We start from the raw sequence: 26,792 nt of genomic DNA, 5'->3' as shown, positions 1-26,792 counted from the left end.
AGTTAGACTACTCAAAGACCTCCAGTATGAATGCTAAGGGAAAAGGTTAATAGAGAAGAGAGTTTTTAGGACTGGAGGATGGAGGGGAGATGGTGTGCATTCCTAGTGAATTCAGGCTCTCTGGAGTCAGTGGAGAAAGAGTTCTATGGATTTAATGGGCATTGAACCTCATTTCGGGAGGGTCCATACAGACAGACACAATGACAGTCTTAGATAATTGTGACTCTTTTGGCCTGGCTTTAGAGTTAGAAAAGATGAATGTAACCAGTAATCATGTGTTGGGAGACACTTGTTGTGACACATTAGGTTAATGATCTTCTCTTCTCTTAATTCTATTAATCCTCATATTACTTGTGCCCTAGTTAAAAATTAAAGGCCTCAAACATAAATTCAGCACTTTGTCTGTACACAGCAGTCTGTGTCCAGGGATTTAGTGACATTTCAGGCACCAACAAAGTATGCAAATTTGAATGCAGCTACCTTCTGTATCCATCTGGTATTGGTATCAGCAGAGCTGCACGCAAGGTGATTCTTACTTTGTATTATGAACCAATCTCTTTTAGCTGCAGAATTTTCCCTTCTTTGGTTATTTCTTTCAGCCAGCAAGTATGCAAATATATACATAGACATTGTAGCACTGTCACTTTAATATACAGAACATTTACAGAATACCCACCAGTGGACTTGGAAAATATGTCGGTGTTTATTATGCTCATGAATGAAAGAAAATGCCAGGACCTCTTAACGTATAACATTCTGGGCCTGCTCATTAATGCAAACCCACTAGGATGGGTCAATTTGACCTTTCTCAAACAATTACTCCTTATTCATGGTCAATTAGGAGGTTTTCCCTCATTTAAAAAAATATGAGGACCAAGTAATCAGATACCTAAAATAAAGTTGTGGAAATGACAGTTGATTTTTTTCTGAGAAGTCAAATCTATGTATTTCATTCCCTCAGCAGGGAATAAATGCCTACATGGAAAACTCCTTTTACAAAGATGTAATGGACACAGGAAATTGCCTCTTAATTTAGTGTTTTCATGTCTTTGCCAATGGGTGTTTAATTTTTGTTATAACACTCTCAGTACAATACTGTCCTGCCTTGGCTATGCAGTAATAAAAAAACATCTGAGGAGTTCAGTGAACAACTTTGTGGGAAGATAAGAGGTGGCTGAAATTTTACTTGCAGTTTTTATTTCAGACATCAGCTTTTAATTCCATTGTATTGTTTAACCTTCAGTGTGGTTTCTCTGGGAGTAGATTTGATTTAATTATCTTATTTTGTGCCTTCTGTGGATTCCCTACACCTGAATGATAGTTCTGTAGACTAAACTTTATGCTGAAATGAAATATGCTGAGATTGAGTGTCTAAGCCTTCTGAGATTGTACTTGTAGAGGTTTCATAACATAATTGTCTTCTGATGTGGAAATCTCATCTACAAAGCAAAATGGTGAAATTTTACAAATAATTCCTTTATGATGAACAATATAAGTGTATTTTGTGTTCTGTTGCAAAATTATATATATTTTTTAATGTGCATATGGATTCACAGATTCATAGAATAAGTTTGATTGGGAGGGACCTTTAAAGGCCATCTAGTTCAACCCCTTTACAATAAACAGGAACATCTTCAGCTAGATTAGGTTGCTCAGAGTCCCATTCAATCTGACCTTCAACATGTCCAGGAATGCAGCATCCACCACCTCTCTGGGCAACATGTTCCAGTGTTTCATCAATCTCATAATAAAAAAAGTGTCTTCTTTACATCTACTCTGAAAATCAATATATATTGATGTTATATATAAACCCAACATTTTAAATGCAGAGAGTTGGGATTTTGTTTTTCATTTCACCAACTAGTAGGTCAAGGGAGGTAATTCAGTTCTAAACTCCACTCTTGTCAGAACCCAACTGGATTACTCTGTTCAGCTCTGTTCAGCCTCCCAACACAAAATGACCATGGAGTCCACAGGAGGGCCATGAAGATGGTCAGAAGGCAGGAGCCCTTCTCAGGAGACAGGCTGGCAGAGCTGGGCTTGTCGAGCCTGGAGAAGAGAAAGCTCTGGGGAGAGCCTTACTGTGCATTCCAGTACCTAAAAGAGGTGTACAAGAAAGTTGGACAGGGATCTTTTACAAAGTCATGTAGTGACAGGACAAGGAAGAATGGCTTTAAACAAAGAGTGTAGATTTAGGTTAGATATGAGGAAGAAATTCTTTACAGTGTGGGTGGTGAGGCACTGGAACAGGTTACCCAGGCAAGTTGTGAATGTCCCACCCCTGGAAGTTCAAGACCAGGTTGGATGTTGCCTTGAGCAAGCTGGTGTAGTGGAAGGTATCCCTCCCCATGGCAGGGGCATTGGACTAGAAAATGCTTTGGTTCCTTTTCAACCCAAAGTATTCTTTGATTCAATGAAATGTCTAGGTCTTCTCTCTTTCATCCATAGTTCCTAACTCCTTAGGATTGAATTTTATTGAAGCCCTGTGTAGACAGAGGAAAATCTTGGTAAAGCCAGCTGCAAATCATTGTACTGCTGATTTCAGCGTGTCACTTGTGTAGGCAAGTCTTGCAGCAGTACCATGACACCTGTGAGACAAACAGGTCAGTGATCCCTGGGTTTGAGACTGGTGCTGTGCCACAGTAGGTGCCCAGCAGCCCTTGGTGTGAGCCCATTTACTAACAGGAACCAAGACATACTGTGGGGTCACTTGCTGTGTGTCTCTTTCAGCTGGAGACACAGTGATTGCTAAGAGCTGGCAGCTTATGAAAACAGGTGATACATGCTCAGAGATCTTCTTGGTATGCCCTCAAGGCCTTTTAAGTTACTTTGCTTGTAATAAGAGGATGCCAGAAGACCTTTATAGTCTATGTATAGACCATATGGATATATATACACAGCTACATGTCAGGCATGCAATATATATATATGGTTGTGTATTTCTGCTTCAATTTGCTGCAATTTCAAAGCCTTCACTTCAGTGCATCTTTCTCCTGTAGTTATCTTTCTAAAATATAATTTGCCTAACAAATGCCATCACAATGGTGTGTGCTCGACTGTGTGCTCCTGTGCTGAGATCATCTTGAGAGAGATGTCTGTGGAGCTGCAGGTTTATCCCATCAGTAGATCATCCTGCATTAATGCCTCAAGCAGTAATACTAGCAAAGCTGTTTTGAGTTCTCTTAACTGATAAGTGACTCTCACTCCTTATCAGCATAACAAGTAATAGCAAGAGCTTTGTAAACAGAGAACATCACTAGGCTTTGCATTTCTAATCTGTCCATATCCTTAATCATACTGGAAACACGAGGACATGGCAAGAGAAGAGCATCTGAAGCTTCTATTGAAATAAGGTGGCTGGACAATTGCCACCTCATTCAGCAAAACTTTGCTCTCCTTTCATATTTTTATTGGCCGCTGGGAGGAAATTAGGATGCAGGGAAAGGAAGAGTTCATCAGTGGAAGAAAAATTTCTTTTCTTACTGCTGATAAGTGGTTTTGCCTGAAAGGGGCTGCTAAAAGTTCCACGTGAAGACTGGTATATCACTGGAAAAGGACAAAGTCACTTGTCTGGGCAGGTGGCTTGGTAGACAACATCATTTATTGTGAAGTCATTATGGTCAGGTAGCTGCAAGCTGAATTCAGAGTCACATTCCTGAAACTTTAGATTTGGATTTCAGCTACAGTTATCACATATCCTAGAGCCACACCAAGCTCTGATGGTAATATCATAAAAATTCTGTTTCAGGTGCAGTAGATGGCTTTTTAAGGTTTGAATATTTTTTCATTGCTGCTGTTGTCTTTTAGGTAAATTGACACAGTTTGCATCTGGAGGGGTTGTGTTGGTTTTGTAATCACATTTTATGATAACTGGCAAATAATAGCTTTAACTTTTTGCAGAGGGGAACAGAATGACTCTGGCATACAAGCGTTCCAAGCAGAGAGCTCAAAGCTCCAATCTCCCTTTTCAGACAATATAAACTGACATTGTGATTATGTATCTTCAGAACAAGAATGTGCTTTAGAGATTCAGGAAATACTTGCCAACATAACTATTAAACATAAAACCTGCAGAAATCCCACCACTCAAACATGTGGATGAGGTATTTTGTTTCAGTAGACCTTCTTGGTGATGGTGTTAACATTTTAATGTTTAGATACTGTCAAGCTTATTGTTAAAAATTTTTCAGTGGAAATACCATATACATGGGGTTTTTCCATGCTTGATGTTTTTTATGCTTGCTTTTCAGCATAGCTAATTTGATTCTATCGTGTTTTCCTGCAGCAGTTAAGATCATGGAAGAACCAGAATCATCAGGTGATGACCTTTTTGTTACAGCTAGCACTTATGAAAAGTCGCCTTTCTTTACTGGTGCAAGTGATGTCTCCACCGTGCAGCCTGGAGCTGTTATTACAGATGTGCTGCCATCAGTAGCGCCGCTGCCTGCAGCCACCAGCCCATCCTACAGCCCCTCTGAGATCATCGAGCAGTCCCTTGAGTTGCCAGGGCCCTCGGCGCCAGCCCCTGCGGCCGTTCCTGCGGATGGCACCGGGATGGGGGTGCAGGACATCGCTGCCGAGCTGGATCCCATGGGCGCGGTGAGCACGGCCGCGCTGGACCAAGGGGAGCAGGGCAGTGGCTCCATCCCAGGGCTGACCGCAGAGCCTGCAGAAACCACCCCGGCGCCGGCGCTCAAGTACCTAACTACCAGCTCCATGACAACTGCAGCCAAAGGCAAAGAGCTCGTGGTTTTCTTCAGCCTCAGGGTGACCAACATGCACTTCTCTGACGACCTCTTCAACAGGAGCTCGACGGAATACAAAGCACTGGAACAACAGTTCATGCAATTGGTGGGTGAAAATCAATTTGAACAGCATGTGTGGTAGTTGGGTGCAGTTTAAAGGAATACACTGAAGTGCACAGTATTTTAACAATACTAAACGCTTCTACAGTTCAGTCTGATAAGCTGTATTTTAAAGGATCCATAAGCCTGGGATGTTCTTAAAGTCTGAAGACAGGTTTTATGAAGTCAGTGATGAAAGATTTTACTTGATCAAGAGAACCCAGATATATGCCTAACATGTAATTTATTTGGCTTTTTCTTAGATCCACGTCAACAGTACAGCGGTGCTGATTATATCTGAGACTTGTGTCTGCTTGCTGCATTTAAAAATAGGCTTTTAAAAATATATCATAGCATAGACTGTGATTAGATATGGATTTTCTCTGTTGGTACAATAGGACACAGGTCAGCTCAGCTATAGCATAACAGCCTTTTATACTATGCCCTAGTATAACCTGCCTGGATTGAATGTTTGAAAATAATTAAAGTTGGCTTTTGAGTGAGGTAATTTTTTTCTCTTCCAGATGAATAAACTTCCCAGCTGCTATGCATTTCATTACAGGGGAAATTGCTGTCCATCCATCTCAATACATTATTGAGAAAAGAGCAGAAATCCAGAAGAAGTTACTGCTAAACAGAAAAGTTAATTTGTTCACAGATCTTAACAGTTGTATTAAACTCAGGGAAATAAATCTGTGATGTGTGTACTTGATAATGAAAATTGACTATAAGAGAAATTAATAGCAGGTAGACACTGACAGTAAGTTAAAATAAAGGCAAATTTCTGTTTTGCAGTTGCTTCCATACCTTCAGTCCAACCTTACAGGTTTTAAGCACTTGGAAATTCTCAACTTCAGGAATGGAAGTGTGATTGTGAACAGCAAAATGAAATTTGCCAAGACAGTGCCATACAATATCACAGAAGCAGTACACTGTGTTTTGGAAGATTTCTGTGATGCTGCAGCCCAGCACCTCAATTTGGAGATTGACAGCTATTCCCTGGATATTGAGCCAGGTAAGGTTGCATTACTAATGTATGTGCTAAATCAAAACTAAGCAGACAATCTTTTTTCAGACTGTTACAGCTTCAGAAGTATGACTGTTTTGAAATAATCACATTAGCAATATCCTCCCAGTGATAGGAGGTAATAAGACAAAAAAAGATGTTGCAAATTCTCTGCAGATATATTTTCATACTGTAATGAATAGCTGGGTGGAGCTGTTGGGCTGTGCATGTTCACCTGCTGCTTTTCAGAGACAGAGTGATCTCTAGAATAAGTCCTGAGTGATGACAGGTATAAGAAATGCTCATGTTCAGTTTGCAGGTCTTGCACTGAAGTATAGAAACATAATTTCTGATGATTATTGCAATGCTGTAAGCAAACCATGGTTTAGAGCATTGTTATCTTTTTTTTAAAGGGATACAGCATTCAAAACAAAAGGAGACAATATGTAGGAATAATTGGATTCTACAGATATTCACAAATTGGGCATGTCTTTATGTAGTACTCCATAGATTTGCAATTCTAGAATCCCTCTGGATTTATATCTTTCAAATAAGTTAATAGTCTTTGCTAAACAGTAGAAAGTCAGTAACTACATACCTGGACACTATTCTTATGTCCAAAACTTAGTGTTTTCAAAAGCTACACTACTTTATAAAATTGAAGCCTGAATCTATTTTCAGGCTCTGGTAATTATTTCAGGGTTGAATTTAATTTCATTGTCATGGAGAAGAAAAATAGCAAAGGTATGCAGATGCCTCCAGGAGTTTTGGTTAAACTGTCATTTTTATGTAGAGATCTATGACAATTCTGGAACAAAAATTCATTTACAACTCAGTTTCTAAGCAGTTTTCATTTTATATATGTCTTTGCGGCCACTAAAAGCATAGATAACTTGTGGTAAAGAAAGCTAACAAAAACACAGTATTCTATCCTTCAAACAAACCATGATAAACTGATGCTTGATAAATAAAGTATCAAATTAGTTAATTATAAAGAGTGAACTTTGGGCTGCCGTAAGTTCCCTGCCTTAGTAATAAATTTTCATTAAATAAAAATTAAAATAAGAAAGATCCTAAAATGCAAATTCAGAAAAAATTTTAAATCTTTCATCTTCATCTTATGTGCTTTACTGTTGTGGTATTTTAATTCAAGAAAACTAAGAGTTCATTTCAGAGACTTTGTGGAGAGAGCTGCTTTTTCGAGGCTTATAAGCTTATAAAGTAGTATAGAGTCAAAATAGAAATTGTGTTTACAAAGCCAGTATATTCCAGTACAGGTGTGTCAAGGGCGTTTTAATTTCAGAAAACAAACAAAAAAAACCAAAACAAAACAAAAAAACCAAGCTGTGTAGCAAGTTAAGGTAATATAAGCAAACCCCTCTTTATTGTGAAACTGAGAGCCATCTAGTGGTAATGATGTTCTACCAAAGTGAAACATGGATGGGAACTGACAGTGCAAAGTCTATACCAAGAGTCAGCAGCTGCAAAGGGCTGACTGCACTGATCATAAATAATACCATAAAGAAGGATTTTTCAAAACACCTGCACGAAATATTTCATTCGTTATGAACAATAAATTAATATTGAATAATTAATAACCAATAATTAATTTTTATAATATATTTAAATTTCTTTCATTAATAATTAATTTCTGTGGGAGCAAAAAATATAACAAAGTATGCACATATGTGTTCAGGAAGATGAAATATTATCACAAGAATTCAGCCCAGCCAAATGCTCTAGCCAAGCTCTACTTCTTAGAGTTTACCTGTGCTCACACTCCCAGTCCAGGAGCAAAGGACACATCAAACCAACATGCACATTGCATATGGCAAAGAAAAATGGTGCACAGTAAAACCCACTAGTCAAAACTTCAAAACAGGAATTAGCCATAAAATTATTGAGGGATTATAAGTGATCAGCTCTGATGGATTAATTTCTATCACTGAAGCATATCCGTGCGTGTGTGTGAGATTTCCAGTACTCCAATAAGAAATGTAATCCTCATTTTTCTTTTAAATTAGTATTACTGAGTATCTGGTATATAGAGCATGACTGGCTGCAGAAGAAAACTCATCCCAGCTACAAGCTGCAATATCCAGTACAAACCTTTTTTTTTTCAAATTCATTTCTAGTAAGAAGCAGAGAATGGGACAGGAAAAGCAGACTTGTGTAACAGCTGTCTCTGATTTGGGCCTTGCCATGAACATCAGCAGGGTTCTTTTCCCTTAATCTAACAGAAGCATTCCTTACTAATATCTTAAAAACAGGACAAAAAATCAAGCAAGCCTTCCCAATGTTAACATACCACAAAACAAAAAACTTAAGCAAACAAAAACAAAAACCCCAATAAACAAACAAGCAAAGAAACAAACACCCAAAACTACAACAGTAACAACAGCAACAACAAAACAAACAAAAAATTCCAAACAAACAAAAAACCCTATACACACAAAAACCCAACACTGCAAAGTCTGCACTTATTCTGTGGATATGACAGTATTTCTGCATTGCAGGTCTTAGTATTGTGCAGTATTCAATAATCTAACTACATTCCTCTGTCATGTCCTAAATTATGTGTTTAAGAACATATAATTATAGTTGAAATTATTTCTCTCACATAAGGCTGTAGCACAGGATCCATGAGTATGATGATAGCACTCACTGCAAAACCAGGATAAAAACATCCAAATGTGAAAATCCTTCTCCTTGAGATAAAAGTTGTTTGCTTAACAAAGATGGGGTAAATCAGTGCAGGTGTCAACATGAACATCTGTGTCCTGTACAAGAAGAGGCTGTGTGTCTTCCCATGCTCAACGACATCCTCCATCAGCACGCCCAAGTGGCAGGCCAGGAAACATGAGCTGTTTCCTCTGGCTGCTAGGAGCCCTGCCAAGGCCCTTTGGGGTAATGCTTCAGTTAATGATTTACCCATCCTTTACAGCTGATCAGGCAGACCCCTGCAAATTCATGGCTTGTGACAAGTTTTCCGAGTGCGTGCTGAACGAGTGGACGAGAGAGGCCGACTGCCTCTGCAAGCCTGGCTATGCCAGCCGGGATGGATTGCCCTGCCGGAGCCTGTGCGAGCTGCAGCCCCACCTCTGTGTCAATGGAGGCAAATGTGAGCTGGTGCCAGGAAGAGGAGCTGTCTGCAGGTAAATAGATTGATGAATTCTGTTAACAGCCCCATAAACCATGCTAATAAGCCAAAAGCTTGACATTCAGATGCTGTAAGTCACACTGCAAATACCCTTCTGAAGTATAAATAATCTCATTATAGATAAATCCATTTCTGCCTGTTAGTATACACAGAACATTATGATCTAGTTATTTTTAAAGATGTTTCAGAAATTTATTAGGAATTCAGCATCATTGGCAGTGATGACACACACAAAGGCATGCATTGCTTTCAGATTTCCAAACACATCTTGGAAAAATGAAATAACACATTCACAGTTTTGCTACTGATTACATGGTAGCATTTTAAGAAATTACATTTTTCTAGGATATATTAAAAAGGAAATCTTTATTCATACAGACTGTGATTCCAAACCATGCAATAAAGCACTTGATGGCTGAAGCTGCTTTCAGGGATTTCTGGGAAAGTCTTGAAGATTAGCAGCTCTTCCTTACTGCAAATATATTTCTTAAGGATTTTTAAATTTAAATACTGAGAACTACTCAGTACTTGAACACATTAAGTCTCTTTTACGAAGTATCATGTTTCTCCTTGTTTTAAGACTAGACAATTCAGACAATTATGTGAGCTAGACAGTTATGTGAAATTGTATACTAGACTGGCCCACAGTAGCTGAACAATCATGTACATAAGCAAGAATCAAGTTACAACTCTTGCATTTGTTTATTCTCTCTTAATACTTTGACTAGATTAACAATACATCTTTTACCTTACTTAGGATAGAGCACAAAAAAATAAAACCACTGGACAAATTATTCAAATTATTCACTGTAACAACCCAGCTACTAAAATTACTTTTCTTCAATGGGCATCACAGGAATTATATTGAATTCACCACAGTTACTGCCAAATTCCTGATTTTCAGAGTCCCAGTAGAGCAGCTGCAGCATTTAGTATTGGAAATCAGCCTGTGAGCTAGAAAGGTCCTCTTCAAAACCTTGCTGAGGTAGCAAGGGTTCTGAGCTACTCCTCCAAGACTGATGCACTAAAGAAAATAACTCTTTCCCCATTCAGAAAAACCCTGCATGTAGAGGTATAACCAAACCATCATCAGGAGTTATAAAGTGTATTAAAAATAATAAATGAAAATTTTTGGGAGTTATAGCAAGTCACAAATTCCCACCAGTGTCAGACTGATAGCTTGTGCAAACTTGTACTGTCAGAGAGAAAATTATGGCCTACTGTTTGCCCTTGTGCTCTATGTAAATTCACTCTCCCCCTGTCTTAAAAGAGGAGTAGAATTCTGCTATTTGTACAAGAACTTTTATTTCAGACCTTACTCCCCAGAGTGAAATCACCAGTAAACAGAATATAAGTTTCAAAGTTGTGTTCAGACGCTACCTTAAAATATACCTGAACTTCTAAAGTTCTAAACCACAAATGTTACCTGTGGGGTTAGAAATTTGTAAGAGATATTTTAAATGCATTATTTCCTTAAAATTTGTAGGTCGGCAAGACATATGTCAGCGTCCTTTTATTTAAAACTCACTCTAAAAATATTATCTCTCCCTATCATCAATCACATTATTTTCATGCAGACACATAATTATTTGTCATGGAAATCATGAGTTCATAATACATTGCAGATTTTCTTTTCTTTTTATTTAAGATACTCAGTATTTTTTGCCTTAAAGTTCTGTACATTTTTTCTCTTCCTTTCCTTATTTTAGATGCCCTGTACGTAGACACCAGCTTTACCAAGGACAGCGCTGTGCAAAATTTGGTCCAGAACCCATACAGCCCTTCAATTTTAAACCTCTCATTTTTGGCTTAGGAAGCCTTGGCTTTCTTTTCATCATTTTAATTATTAAGATAAGAAGAAAATGCAAAAGAAACTCTAATATGCAGTAAGCTGCTCACAGTCTTTCCCTTCACATTTCAAAATATTCCTTTTGTTTCTTTTGCAATTTAAAATCTCACCTAAACAAAAATGTTCTGCATTGTAGAAGTCCTACTCTCAGCAGCTGCAATTCAGAAAATGCTGTAAGGATTAATCCTGCTTTTGAACACGATGAATCCCTGTCTAGATTTTGTCACACGGCTTGCAGTGTAAGTGCTTGTCTCAGTTCCTCAGAGATCCTTGATCATGAAGCATTACATGAACTTGAAAACACAATTCAGCCTGGAGGTAAACTGCATGGAAATCCCTTTCTCATCCCTCAACAAACAGCCCCACCTGAAGTAACAGATTCACCTTCATGTATTAACTCCACAACTAAATCAAACTTGAAGCTACTCTCTTGCTTGGCGATTTCAGAACTGAAAATACTAATGAATTCATTGCTTTCCACATTTACTGCAGTGTAGTTTTCACAACAGGACTGTAGAACTGCTTTTCTTACAGCTCTCTTGCATGGCTCTGGCAGTCCATCCTAGCTGAGTGCTTTTAGTCACTTAGAGAAATAATTAGTGGTTTGGTTTTTTTACTCTTGTAGGTCACCAGATGAGTTTACAAAACCAAGACTGACAAGTTAGTCTCTGGAATTCCTCGTTTCCAGCATCAGCCAGACAAAATCAAGGTTTGTGATTATTTTCAAGAACCTTAGAAAGCTGTTGTGTCCCATTGTTAATGTCACCAGGGAGCCTCTTTGTAGTAATTTCATACAAAGAAAAGCTCAGATGTTTTTGATGCTTGATATGACAACTACATTTTCTTGTTAAATGTTTTTATGCAACAAAGTTCTTTTTGTATAACCTTGTGCTAATGTGGCAGTCACTGGAACATGTGAAGGAAGAAGAATACCTGAAATGACAAATTAAAACAAAATGCAATCCAAAGGAGAGGTTTAGATAGCAGTACTAGCTCACTTAAAATCTCAAATCACTCAGTCTGGTTAAGGTACATAGAGTTTGACAAGTAGGAATTCTAATTTGAACAGAATCCTGCTCATATCTCAAGTATTATTTCAAGTTTTGCTACTTGAAACCCCTTGTATCATTGTGGGGGGAAGAAAAGACCGAAAGGAGGAAAGCTGAGTCTGGCAGACTGTTTCTGATGTATCTGAGTATGTCCTCTTGATAGGTACCAAAAAAAGCTTTTACTTTGCCATTTTTCATTTTTCTGAATTACAGCCCAATTAGGAATAAAAAGGTTTTGCTATAGCTGTTAGCACCCATTGTTATTGTGGGGAATATCAGTACAGGAGTGCCCTTGGCACTAGCTGGAAGACAGGATAGCAACTACGTGAATCTTGGGCTCCTAACATGTCTGTTGTTATGTAAATAAAGGAACAAGCAAAGATATCATAAAGAAAGATTTATTACCACTGATCTTCATCATACCCAGGTCTGGTCTCTTCAAGTACAGTTACAGACTGAGCTGAAAATGGGGGACTGGAACACAAAGATAGAGATGGATGAAGCAGCAGGGAGTAGCAGTTTGGAAAAGCTCAAGAATGAACTCACTTCGCTGGTCATAAAAGCATGAGCACAGATGTTTGCAATTAGTATTTTATACCCACCTTAAAAGAAATGTACCTGTGGGCAATTGTAGACCAATAAACTTTCATAATAGCTAAACTACTTAAAATACTACATAGAAAAGCATTAAATATTTTATTAAAGTAATAAAATGGCACATCTGTGAAATAAAACCAGGTCTGTGACACCTAGACAATATTTGAATTGTCAAAAGTGCATTGACAAAGCTCTTCTCAAGATCTAGTCAAATAAATTAATTTAGTGAGAAATCCAGCAGCCACAAAATTGAAATGGGTTTAAAAAAATTAGGTGGCTATTTTTCACTGTTACTTAAATTCACAGTGAATGTTTACATCACCCTTAGATTCAAGATGTTTTTAATGATTTTAAAAAAGTCAATGGCAGAAGAAAATGAAACCTTTCATTAGCTGAAACTAAAAGGAGCACTTTTTAGCCTTCAGGGCTAAAATTTTTTAAATAGAATATGGCACTTGAACTAAATTTTAAGGATGTGGCTATCTACAGCTTGTAGGGCAAACTGAGAATTCAGTATCTAAATTCTGTTTTGCAATATGTAATGACAGCAATGACAGCTTTTTAGGATGCATTATCTAGAGTAAGTACAGCTCTGTATTTATAAAGGCATATATGAAAATAGGCATAAAGTTCCAATAGAAGCTAAAATAACCTTCAAATCCTCCCCAAACATGAAAAATGTCTCCAGTTTAGTTATTGAATCACTGCATGGAAAATTATTGCAAACTTACTCATCAGAGGGGGTTTTGATTGGGTGGAGTTTTACCCAGTTAGTCATTCAAAAACTAACAACTTTTAACATATCCAGGGATGGGGCATCCACAACTTCTCTGGGCAATCTCTTCCAGTACCTCACCACCTTCACAGTTAAGAATTTCTTCCTTACATCCATCTAAATCTCTTTCAGTTTAAAGCCATTCCCTCTAGTCCTATCACTCCCTTTCCTTGCAAAAAGTCTCTCTCCCTCCTTCTTGGGCCCCCCATAGATACTGAAAGGCCATTAGAATGGCTCCCTGAAGCCTTCTCAAAGCTCAATTATTATAATAAACTACCTATTTTGATGACCTTGCCTATTAGATATTAGATAAATAGTACACTTTCAAATTCAACAATACTTTTCAAATGTCTTAATAAGAGACTTTCTCTTATAGGTATTCAAGAAAGAAGGTCTGCATTATTCAAGATTGGACTTCAGGAGGAGTATGAAAAACGAAATAAAGTATTCCTAAAGATACAGTATTTCGGCTCTAATATAAAAAAATAGTTTTACTGGAGGAAAGAAACCAAGTTGAGCACCTTTTGAGCATGTGTAAAATGCCTGGTAGGAAGTTCCCCACTATTGAGATGCATGCATTAAGCTTCTGGTGCTTAACACATCTTAACTGTTTTATTTAAGAGCTGAGTGCTAGAAACAGATTTTGCTGAGAAGTGACATTTTTCAATATTGTATGTTTCAGTCATTCTGGTAAAAATGTCAGTGGAGTTTCAATGCATTTCCATACCCCTTTATTAACCTTCCTTACACACACTGATGCAAATGGTGAATGGAAATTAGAGCTGTCGTTGACCAAAGGCCACATTAAAAGCGTTTGGGAACTTCTTCATTCCCTCCCTGAATGCTCACATGGCAAATCACACAGAGTTTGGATTTAATTTTTCAAGGGTTTTTATGAACATCAGATTCCTATTTTTCTGTTAATAAACACGCCATTTTTACTAAGTACATATTCACTTAACTGTTTAATTCTGGTGACAGGAAAACTATCAGGTTATCCTAAGACTTCAGACTTTTTGCTGAGGTCCGATATATGGAGTTTCATCTTTCCAGAACATGAGAATTATATTCACAACCATCCTCCTGGTAGTGAGTAAATTAGAATTGCACATGAGAACCTACACTTTAGAATCAGTATCCACACAAATAATTTTCAGAAGCTAGTGTTAGTTTTTGTAGTAGAAATTCAAGCAGACAACGGGTAGCCATTAAGTATTCTGTAGGCTTATTAATTTATGCACTATGAAGCCACAATCCTGATTCAAGTAGGAGCATTATTTTACCTTGAGTATTTCTTTCTTGAGTAAATATCTCCATTTCTATTTGCTGCTTGGTGCACACCAGAAGTCGTACTTACAGCTCAAACTGAACTTCTACAAAGTTCATGACTATCCTGGATGACAACCCCTCATTCAGATGTGAAACTTCTGTGTATTCAGGACAGCAGCTGACTTTGGTGACAATTCTTACTTTGTGCCGTGCAGTTACCACAGCAAAGACTGAACTTTGGTTTCCCTTCTCAAGTCTGCTCAGAACTGTTTACAAATTCCAAACAACTGCACGGGTTTGCCTGCAAAAAAACCACCGGAACTGGTGACTGTGTACAAATGAAGGCAGTGCATCAAGAACACAAGGTTGAATTTCTAAGCTGAAATAGTAGTTTTACTTACTTTATATAAATAGGAAAGAAAAATAAAGAAGAAACCTAAGATGTGTTTTTACACAGTTACACTTCAGAATAAAATTACTTTAAAAGTACTTTTTGCAGGGCACTGGAAGTCATCCTTGCCTACAAATGCTAGCTTTTCACTATTGCTCATGTAAGCTAAGAATGCATTAAGAATGCTGATAGCATTCCACTTTTTCCACTACAAATGTATTTTTGTATGTGTTTAGTGTATTTCAACTTATACTAGTTATCATTAGCCAGATAAAAACTAAGTAATTTTAAAATGTGCATTTTAATAATGATTATTCATGATTGTATTTATCACTCTCAACTATTAATTACCAAATATATTTGCTGGACGTAAACCTTTTGTATTTCAATAAAACACAATAAAATTATTTCCTTGAAAATTTCACAGGGAATTGAAGTGGTACCTAATATTACACTAAAGCTCATCATGTTACTTTAAAACTGATGGAGATAAAAGCCATAAGGAAACTGAAAAAAAAATTACATTTCCTAGATAAAGTATGACTTACTTAAATCTTTTAAAATTAAAAAGTTACTACTGTGAGTTGGCCCCTAAGATGAAAAAGTTCCCTAAGACTCCAAGGGGAATACAAACAAACAAAGCCCCACAAAAGCAATACCACATCTCCGTCCCAAACATAAAGCTTCCACCACAGGACACACACTCAAAGCAGCAGAGCTGGTGTCACCAGTCACTGACGGACACAATCTAAAATTAAAAGGATACAGAGAACATAGCATAGCAAATGACAGACATATTGGAAGTGATAGCAATAAATCTTAAAAAAGCATTGAAAGTAAAAAGATACTTGTTTCAATAAATACTGAGAAATGAAGTATGAGGTTTAAGATAACAAAATCAAAATTTTCTAATATCAGAATGTCAGTCTGGAGGAACACTTACCTTAGAAAGTAAAGAAAAATCTTTACTAGAATAAAGCTTTAAAAAGTAGATTTAAGTATCAAAAATATCTCATGGAAAAACAGCAGACAGAACCAACAAAAGGATATATTTATCTTTCTCATAACTTAATTAACCCTTATGCTTCAACTCTTCAAAGACAAAAACAGTAAGAAGATACAAGTAAGATTTCAACATGGAATGTGTTTATTTTTTATTTTTAAATTTCAGTACAGTATTAAGATGTCATTTAAATACTTAAAGATATTTGAAGAAAAACCCAGAGGATTCAACTAGGTAAAGAAAAACACAATCTTATCAGTGGATAAAAGACAAGTATTGACTGATCTTAGGATCTTCAGAGTAGTATTCTCAAGAAAATGCATATTCCTGGGTCACCTAGTCAGGAATTTAGCTAAGTGTGGTGATTCTCTTCCTATCCTTTGTTTTGTGGAGCATTTTAGGTTGATCTCACCTGCAATGGACAGCTTCAGTGACAGGCAGGAAGATTTTTTTTTTTTTTTTAATGAAACACACAGAGAACCAAGCCAATGTGGTTTAAAAAACTCTATAATTTTCTCTATAATTATAGATCAGATAGGCACCAGGTCATCCTACAGTCCTAAAGATAAACCCTCTCCCCTCATTTTATATTTCCTCTCCAAATCAACCGGCTATAATTACCCAATAGAGTACAAGGGACCATGGAAACAACTGGTAGCCAATTAAATATTGCCAGACAGGTAAAAAAAAATAATCTGAAACTAACTGAAAATTAATTTTGTTTCACAAAAAGATAAGTAAAACTAAGAGCAGAAGCTGCTTTTAGTGTAGAGTGAAAAAAAAAGGTGGGGAAAAATCAGCCTGCTACTGTGCAAACTAGAATACACTAATTTCTGGAATGCATCTTCTGCTTCCCTCAGGCATACTTCTGGAGCAATGCTGGGAGGTGGGAACATCTCATGTGAGATGTCCAGCCACCAGAGGCTCTTCCACTATTTCAAAGTCCATTTTATTTTCATGATAGCTCATATTTGTTAGTCATTTAGTAAAGAAAAAATTCCATACATCCCATTCTGATGAATAAATTTTCTTTTCAATGCCAGTCAAGGACATCCTGACATAATTAAAGTAACAGAGTGGAAAAATTAAGTTAATTTTATTTAAAGTTCCCTGCAGGTATGTTTACACGCATACATACTAAAATATTTAAGCACATATATGTGTATATACCTCCACACATGTAAGCATTTGAGGCTCTTTGCTTACAATATTCATTCTCATAAGATCCATGGACTTTAAAGATATTTACACTGAGATGGAATGTGCTAAGTCAAGCAGGTAAACACAAGACAGAAACAAACACAGGTCAAGTCAGTGATTTTTCTTTCTTGGATCGCATGAGTGAGCACAGCTTCTTGCAGTGCTAAGTGTTTGGGGACTGGAAGTTGTCACATTTTGGTTCCAATGCAGTAACACATTAAACCAGTAATCTAAATTTCATAAGATGCACCTTTAAACTCATGCAACATTGTACAGGTTTGCACACAACTTTCCAGCCAGCAGTCTGATGCACTTCTCCTTTCATCTTCCAGCCCAAAATGACTGTTTCTGTGAAGAATTTGGGTAAAATGAAAACAATTTTCTCATTAGCAACCACATGATCAGAAAGTAGAGTGGGTCTGCAGCAGAAGCTGAGATTCCCTGATGCAGTGGATGTGTAGAGAGTTAAATACCACTTGAGTATCTCCACATTATTCCCATAAGGAGTGCATTTATAACAACAAGCAGACTGTGGCATGCAACCACAGCCTAAGGTCAGCAAGGAGCTTTCACTGTGCTCCAGAACCACCCCTCTTGAAAATAAAGTATATTTATGCATTTAAAAATTAAAGTTTCCAAGAGGTTTCATGCTCAGTAAGGAGTGTGGAAATTATTTTATACTGTAAGCAAACTGTCAATTAAAAAGGGCAAAAATTCATTTTTAAATCAGGCTATGTAATTGGACATCACGCTACTTATATTTTGGATTTTTATCAGACAGATAACCAATGGTCATGTTTAATTTGTTGAAATAATAGCCAGCAAGGTAAAGCAATGTTCACATAAGTGAAAGAGATGCATCTTAAAAGTGTATGAAATTAATGATTCCCACCCACAAAAACTCCCCAAACAAACAGCTTAATAAAGGAACTGTTACAAGCTATGAAGCTTGATAGAGGAGATTAATATACAGCTCAGCATCCAAATCACTATGATATTCCACTACACTAAAAATTGTAGCTATTTCATCAGCACATAGTATTAAGATGCACTGTTATTGGACCAATTTTTTACACAGTCTAACAAAAGTTACAGACCTTGTATATCTCGTTACAGTTAAAATAAAGAGGATTTCTGAAGCTCAGGCTTCAATATTCGGTTAAGTTATACTGCCAGCAAAAAGCTGAACATATTTCCCTTAATGCTATCCTTAATCTTATATACCTTCAGATACAAAGCTTGGACAATTTTGTGTAATATGTTGAAATTACACTACCTGGCTAAACAAACTGTCCAAGGCTTCTATTAAACGTGGTCAGAAAAATAAAGTCTAAAGCAGATTTGTACTAAAGAGAAAAAAAAAAAAAGAATCTGTGAGAGAAGTGGTATAAGCCCTAAAGAGCAGTACATTCTTTGAAGACCTCCAATATTATATTATTTTGACGTAATATGAATGCTTTTCTTGGAATGTACAGAAAATCAGTTCTCTTAAACCAAGACAGAGAATGCATTAAACAGGGATTTATACGTCTCAAGTTTAGGAGGATTTCCCACCAGGTTCTGGAAAAACAAAAATCATTAAATACAGACACTAACCAGTTTGCAAATCAGGACATAAAATGTCTCAGATTATATAAAAGTATACTCCAACTTCTCCGTAACAGAAGTCAAAGCTAAGGCCTCACAATTCCAGTTATTAGAAATAGCATATTCTCTTTTCTAGGCCACCACTTGAAGCCAACTACTCAGTGTTTTAAAGACGGAATCTTATAAAAAGGTGGTTGCAGTGCAGTTCTTTGCAATATGTACCCAATACAGACAGATTGCTTAAAAGTGTTAAGAGTTATAACAGAAACTGTTAAAGAAAATGCAACATATAAACAAAATGCAGCAAACTACACTGACTGAAGTTTCTTCAGGGTCCTCATACCTAGTAAAGTTCACTACACAAATTAAACATCATGAAGTACAAATTAACAAACCACATGATTAATAAAATCTGTTCACTTTATATTAAACATCTCTACTCTGATTACACAATGTTTAGCCCCCTGTAGCACAGAGGAACTCTTCCCTTTGTATCGTGGGCACGGTTCTCATCTCAAAGGCTCCTGTGCTGACTGTTCAGTTATTTCAACAGGTTCTGCAGCATGGCCGTAGCGTAGGTAGGGCGAGCTTGTCTGCTTGCAATCGCGTTTTGGAGATACTGGATGCCTCCGCAGCGTTCCCAAATTTCTTCAAACTGTCTCGGTAAAATTTCAGCACCTCGCTTTCGGGTCAAGCCAGTCTCTTCAAGATTAAGCTCACACATATCCATATCATCCTTACCTAAAACGGTAAAGGGAAAAAGAAAACATATTTTACATCATTCAAAGGTCACATCAATAAAAATTAGATCCTTGTTAATTAGATTTCCTCTCTGTAGATCTGGTTTACTAGTAGACTTCAGAGCTTATGAGGAAGTTCTCAGATACAGGCATTTTTCAGTTTCCTGGCTTTTTGTTACACAGAGAACACTAAAGCAGTATGAGTATAAAATAGTATCAGATGCTGCAATTGATAAAACTGTGCTTAAACAGCAAGCAAAAAGGAATAAAGGGAAGAAGCTGAAAGATCATCATCTCAATATAGTCTTCTGAAACCCATTACAGGATGACAACTACATTTAGATTACATATATTTTCAGTTTCAGGCCACTTCACAGTGAACTTCTTTACTTTTGGTTATATATATCAAAGCAACTAAGAATTCCATAATTACTTTGGATCAAGTAGCTAATCTGTCAGGCTACCACCCAAAACAGTTTTTACCAAATGAGACCAACATAGGCAATCCAATGAAATGATATGTGTAGCTCACAAACTAAATTGTAAACTTATTTTTAACAGACACGAAAGCAGTGCTACTTTAGCTATGGGCTTTGGCACTGAACAGCAACAGCTGGTATAAGATATTCTACTTAGAAAAATTTGCAGAAAATAAACTTTTGTTGCTAGTAAAGCATAATTCTGAAGAGAAACAAATTGGCTATGGCCTTTCCTCAGTCCCTAAGTTAAATACAAAATCTCAAATCACAGAAATGTAAGCAGCATTTCTCCAGTGTTTTCTCCCCTGCTCCTCATGTTCCAGAAAAGAAGGATACATTTCACTACCAGATAAATCTCTACCTATCCATTGCAACATTTATTTTAGATTTTTGAGATTAGAAAGCTATTCTCCAATACTAAGTAGCATAAACAGGATAAAAGCATCAGCTTGCTATTAGCCCAATGCTACTGAAAGACAGTGTAACATATGCACAAATTGTTTTGATTCAAACTTCTTGTAATCCTTTATAGCTAACTAAGAAACAGTATAATAATGAGTGGACCATCCCCAGATAAATTGTGATGTTTCATCTTCACACTGTCTCCAGTTCAATGAATAATCTGAGGATTTGTAATAACAAAACCCTTTCCATTTGGATTCCCACTCTGTGGCTTTCTAAATTGAAGTCTGTGTACAAGTAAAATAAAGGACATGTCCAAATGATATTTTGAAACATTTGGCCACCACCACCAGCAGTCCTGAATCCTCAAATTCTGCCCAGATAAGAACAGCTGATGATAAAAAGGAAAAAAAAAAAACCTGAATTTTTTCAAAGTTGCAATTTTGCTTTCAATACCAACCTGCTACAAGCAGAATGGGTGCCTTGTCAGGGTGAAGCTCCATTTGCCGAGCAATCCAGGGCCCATCGAAGTGTGCATACCACCAGCCCTTCTTCTTGTTCTGGGGGTCTTTGTACTGGTCCGCAGGGCGGATGAAGGGAATGCGGAAATAGCGTTGTTGTCTGTTTATTTCAATCTCCTGTTGTCTGCCTGGTAGCTGCGCTGTAGGGTTCTGTTGTGCTATCATACAAAATATCCCCCCAAAAATAAGTGAAAAATACAATTAGAAAACAAGATTTATTAGTCAGCACATTAAAAAAACAAACAAAACAACAGAACACAAGAAAAAAAATAAACACTCCCAAAATCCAAGAGATTCTCTCTCAAGGTCATCTGAAGTCTCAGCAAAAAGTACTAAAAAGTACCTAAAATGTAAATAAAAGTATAATCTCATATAATGTGCATTCTGTTAATCACAACAGCTAAAACACTGGTCAGAAAAGGCTCATGTTAACTGCTGTATCTACATGTGGCTCAATTGCATGTTTAAACAAAACAAAGTAAATAAAATTACATATTCTGCTTTAAATCAATATTTAAGGTAAAACTTCCCATATAAAATTTCTTACCAACCAGAAACATTTATCAGTAATTGCTTTTGTTCAGTCCATTTCTTTGTAAAAAAGATCACAGTGCACAGAAGCATTTTCAGTTACAAACATACAAAGCATCTCTTGATGTTTAACAGTTAACACAAAAGGATTTATAACACTGTTAGAAATTACTAATTTGTTAATAGAAATGTTGACAATAAATACTGCTTATTACAAAGCTGCCACCAAACAATTTTCTGCCTAGTTTTCTATATGTCAAAATCTGGCATTAGAAGTAAGTTCTGGCTGCTTTCTTTTTTCAAAGAATTATCTCAGACCATTAAGATCAGTTGACTGAACTTCTAAAGGAGAAAGTTACATAAAATTTTTTCAAGTTTCATATCTATATTCTGTAAATATTTCCACACAAATTTTTGGACTTTTTCAGTTTCCCTATATTTCAGACTCTGGAGAGAAACTTGCTTTCAAATAAAAGCACATACTCTCTATGTTAATTCATCAAATGATCAACTTTCTTAATCTTACACATACACAATCATAATTAGTTTTAAATAGTAAATGCTCTTAAAAGCAACATCCTTTCCTTTAATAACCACCCTGCAAAAGTTTGTTACTGATCTTGTTTTAGTGGTTTACACCACTGTTACAGATAGCCTGGCTCAAGAGCCTTTACCATCTCTACAGAAAAAAATCAGTATTAATTTTTATATGTTTCAGCATAAAAGGAATAATTAAAAGTGAATTCAATTTTTTTCCTTGTCTGTTGAGCAACAAAGGTAATTCCTGAGCTAACATTTAATAATATGAAAAATTACGATTATTTTAATAACTTATTTTTACAGTCATGAACAGGACTAATATGGACTAACAACTGCGTCTTGAAATTTCTTCTGCTTAGATTCAAGCAAAAATAATTTTTCTAAACCTGAAGAGCAGAACCTTACAAATCCACCATGTGTTATACATATTGAATCTCCTTTTTTTTAATGTGTGCATTAACAATAAACATGGAAGAAAAAACACCCAGATTTTAACATGTGAATGCTAATTTTATACATCAACTCTGATAAAACACACACCTTACAGGGAGACAGACTATATAAAAAAACTAATTCAATTTTCTACAAATGGTCTGAACATTTATCCCAGCAGATCAATGCTTAAGTATTGTTAAATACTTTTTCTACTGCAATGGTAATTGCTAAGGCTCATTTCTACCCCTAGACATGTCTAAATCCAAGGGCAAATCTAGAGAATGGGAATGCTAAGCAGCCAATGGAGCCTCTACTTGTTGCTATAGAACTGTGGCTCTCTATTCAGAAGAAACCATCACCTGAGGTTAGTTGTGTGCTAGAAAAATTGTTGTTAAATTATGTTGATTCCAGAGTTTTGCTACAACAAAAAGCCATGTGCAGACAATAAAAAATGCTAGAACAAGAATGTTATTTCAGGGGCAGTGGGAAGGGTTGGAAAAAATAGATTATACCTTCCAATATTTTATGTAAGAAGGTTATTTCACTCTCCCTTCCCATGACTCTTCAAATGAGTAGCATTTAATAAAGATAAGTACATTTTTAAATTACTACAGTAATGTATAATTACCATCAGATGAATAACATTGTCAAATTATAAAATATTTTTTTACAATTGACTTCTATGCATACATGTATAGCAAAACACTGGATCAATGTTAGTATAGAGCTCTCAAGTGTTCCTATTCTTCAAAGTTAGCTTAAACAACTGTCTCCTCACTTACTTGAGTTGTTCAAAAATGGTGCAAAATCTGTGAACAAATATTACATGTTGAACAAAACATGAAAGTGCTGATCCTTCATAAGTTATGGTTTTATTACAACATCAATATTTTTCACCAATGCTGACAACAGACAAATGGGAATTCTAGTTACAACATAAATGCAGATTCTAAGTATTTCTACTCATTTTCTGCTTCTATTTTTATCAGGATTTAACCTCAAAATTAATCACCTTAATAATTTGCAATTCCTGTTACAAAGCTTCAGCAGTATATATGCTAAGCACAGATTGCTCTGACAAATCAGCTAGTTAATTAATGTAGTACTTTTTTGACATTTCTGCAAGAAAATAAACTTCTAGACCTCTGTCAATACAAATAATAATATACAAACCAGTGCTTAGTTTCTATACTAATTGTATAGAATGTATTAATTTAATTAAAGGATAGTTGTAAAATTACATTAAAGGATACTCTAAAACTACATTAAATCAATGAAGCAATGGAAAGAAAAACTACATCATTTTAAGCACACATCCACTACCACTAGAAAGACTTTTAGCTTAAACACCTAAGAAATCAGAATTCCTTCTTATTACCTTCTCAGATCATTACAATATATATACATGAAATGCCCATGTGGTAAAATTATTTGCAATATGAAGAATTATACTGGCATTAACATTAAGAGTCCCTAAAAGTCATTATCAATTTCTTCTGAACTGCAAGCTTCTCTTAGTCAGAAATATGATGCTATATTTTAATTAAGGTGAAAAAATACAATGAAAAACACTGAAAAGAATGCAGCAAATGCCTGACTAAAAGTTATAATATGAATATTCTCAGCTTTGTGTGCAAAAATCTGAACATCATCTGCTCTTTGATACTTCCCATCAGCAATACTGTGTATGAATATTTTACCCATTTAGCTCCAGAGAATGTTCAAAGCAATTTACCACTTTCCAGAAGTGTTTCAAATTCCTTTTCCTACCATTTCAGTCATAAGCTTTCTTAAGCACTTAAAACCACATTTCAGACACAAGGACCCGTTCTTTGATAATATCTTCTCTAGGGGTCCATATTTTGCCTGCCACATATCCATACTAAAATTCCCTGAAAACCTCAAACTCAGGTAATGTGCAAGCAATGCATAACTCAAGTAAATGAATCAAGGGGAAGGAGGTGCCTTTGTACATGGACTGAGATTACCTAGGGCACCTGCATTCCCTGGGGTGCTTATTCTCCATGTCCCAGGACAATGCCTTAATCTCATTCCCTTTCCTTTGTCTCTCCCATGAACTGTGTGGCAGCAACACAAATATCAAATATCATGGAACCAAAAGACAAAAGGAATGATTTGACTAAATTATTCCATGCATTTACTGTGATTCTATAAAATTTTTAGATTCCTTTTATATAGATGATCACCAGATGTCTGAAGTTGGATGCTGGGAAAAGACTAACAGTCCACTGTGTAAGTATCACTCCAGAAACCAGGCAAGGAATTTTGAGGTCTGGCAGTCAAACTCCCACACTTTCTTGATGAATGCAAAAGAAAATTACTCTGATCAGTGTGTTGCATTGTCAATAAACACCTGCCTGTGAAATCAGTAGAATGAGGGTCTAAATAAAATACAAGGTCTACGCAAAATTTATCAACCTATGAGTCAAAATTGTAATATTGCAATATCAAAATTGCAATATCAAAATTGCAATATCACAGATTTTTTTAAAAGAGGATGTAACATGATGTATGTAAGCAGTGATATAAATGACAGAATTAGTAGCACCTTTTAAAAGTATCTACATGGCTATATATTATGTAATATCAAAGTAGCACATCAATGAACATTTAACAAAAATGCCAGAACCTGCATCAGTAGATCAAGAACTCTTTTTAACAGATGTCAGCTGGAGAAAAGGTTTTAAGAGAGAGCTGTTCAGCATAAGTAGCTGGGTCTACTGAAAGTATTTTAATTTCTGTGAAGAATTTGCCCATTTCAATCTTTCCAAAATATTTACCTTAAATCAACATAAAACATTCCTAAAAACTCCAAGTTTCTTCAACATAGAAAACCCAAAATCCATTTCAGAAATGTTCTCTTTAGAATATTATCACCAAAATTATTATAAACACAAAATTATCTCTCCTCACCATAGTCTGTGACTGATTTGGGAGCACGCTGTTCTGTTTCTGCATTGCGTTTCTTATTCTTGGATTTCCAAGCATGATACACCTTTAGCCTTCGGTGGAACTCTTCTCTGCAAGCTGCCAAGAGTTCAATATCTATCCCAAAAAAAGGAGAAGGAGAAGGCATGAATGAGAAAAGTCAGAAAAATTATTTATTAATGCTTTTCTATATTGATAAGGTATATGATTGGAGATGAAATTGTAACACTAATATGATAAAATGTAATATAAAAACCCCCTCACTCTCTGCAGCATAGGACCTGTGGTTTATGGTCCAGAAGGTCTCTCAGAGTTTGATGAATCCTTTTCTGCTTTAGGGTGAAGACAATCCCCAAAGTAGCTGCTGTACTGGTACATTTGGAGCAGTGAAATGCTACAAATATTTCTGTTGACAGTATCACAACACAAGCAGCACAGAAACAAATTTTTAAAAATTTAAATTGCACTGCTGAACATTATTTCTGCAACTGAAAAAAGATGAAAAACAGCAATTTGACTGCTTAAATTTGCATTCTTTTTTCATGTATCTATTTTAATTTTTATGAACTTCACTATGGTAAGAGACTGAATGATGACAAGGCTTTTTCATTAGTCATCTCAGAGTATCCAAGTTAGCTTCACGAGGAAAGAACACCACTTATTACTGAACCATCTACATAGCTGAAAACATTGCTCCAGTCTTGCATATGTAAAAACAGTAAAAGACAATGAGTTATTTTCTAATTTCTACAGCCAGGAAGAAATTCTGAGTGATCTTAAATCACAAATTAACCAACTGCTTTCAATAAGAAGCAGGAAGAAACAGTGATATCTAAAAAAGGAATAATTCTTATCTGTTTCAATCTTCACAGCATTGAGGCCAAAGTGATTAATGCCCCACTGTAAGCTTCCAAAAAGTTACACATTGAAAATTAAAGAATAATATGAATATCTAAGAGAGAACATACTATTGTTTTCTTTGATCTAGTGACAGCACAAAGTGATAGCCAAAAAAATCCTAGAACATGCAAATTCTAGGTAGAGCATAATAACTCCTATTCCCTCTGTGGAAGTACATCACACTTAGTGAATTTAATTAAGAGGTTATAACGTGTATTTTATGGCCCAAGATGTTTATTATCATAAATATATAATACCTAAAAGACATAACAATGGAAATTCTGTTTCCTTAATATGGAAATAGCTTCATGGATTGTTCTTTTGGGGATAAGAGAAATTTTTTTTAATTAATTTGTTATTCACTCAAACTTATGTAAACTTTTTATCTTTGTTATAGGAAGAAAGTAACACTTTTCATATAACTACAACTTGAACTCTCTCAGAAAAAAAAAAACACTTACCACAGGATGTGTTGATTGTATCACGAAGCTCTGCATATTTCCATTTACTGAGATCATGCTTCTTAGTACCAGCAGCAGCTTTTGTGGCTTGCACTGCAGGACCC

The 26,792-nt window shown here is 36.0% G+C and overlaps 2 protein-coding genes across 10 annotated transcripts in view; one reads left to right on the top strand and one right to left on the bottom strand.

The window, feature by feature from the left end:
- Positions 1–21,146, top strand: part of IMPG1 (interphotoreceptor matrix proteoglycan 1) — a 74,409-nt gene extending 53,263 nt beyond the window's left edge. Inside the window, exons 13-18 of one of the 3 annotated variants that reach the window (XR_014954227.1) lie at positions 4,286–4,851; positions 5,640–5,859; positions 8,795–9,005; positions 10,720–10,896; positions 10,996–11,568; positions 13,657–21,146. Coding sequence is in view for 2 of the 3 variants with exons in the window: in XM_085576438.1 (XP_085432564.1) it covers positions 4,286–4,851; positions 5,640–5,859; positions 8,795–9,005; positions 10,720–10,896; positions 10,996–11,356 (1,535 nt within the window). In the remaining variant the exon portion in view is untranslated. Of the gene's footprint in view, positions 1–4,285; positions 4,852–5,639; positions 5,860–8,794; positions 9,006–10,719; positions 10,897–10,995 lie in introns of all 3 variants that reach the window. The other 2 variants (XM_085576438.1, XM_021554259.4) reach the window with 2 other exon arrangements.
- Positions 16,065–26,792, bottom strand: part of MYO6 (myosin VI) — a 103,243-nt gene continuing 92,515 nt past the window's right edge. For 5 of the 7 annotated variants that reach the window (XM_085576413.1, XM_021553596.3, XM_021553613.3 and 2 more), the window contains 5 exons: positions 26,689–26,792; positions 25,313–25,444; positions 23,161–23,187; positions 20,812–21,030; positions 16,065–19,471 (listed from right to left, as the gene is read on the bottom strand). In XM_085576413.1, coding sequence (XP_085432539.1) covers positions 19,272–19,471; positions 20,812–21,030; positions 23,161–23,187; positions 25,313–25,444; positions 26,689–26,792 — 682 coding nt within the window. In that variant the 3' untranslated portion in view covers positions 16,065–19,271. The remainder of the gene's footprint in view (positions 19,472–20,811; positions 21,031–23,160; positions 23,188–25,312; positions 25,445–26,688) is intronic. The other 2 variants (XM_021553605.3, XM_021553628.3) reach the window with 1 other exon arrangement.

Source organism: Lonchura striata, chromosome 3, assembly GCF_050655825.1.
Source record: "Lonchura striata isolate lonStrDom1 chromosome 3, ASM5065582v1, whole genome shotgun sequence".
Lineage (NCBI taxonomy): Eukaryota > Metazoa > Chordata > Aves > Passeriformes > Estrildidae > Lonchura > Lonchura striata.
Note: the sequence above shows the minus strand (reverse complement) of the source record. Positions and strands in the feature narration are given on the sequence as shown.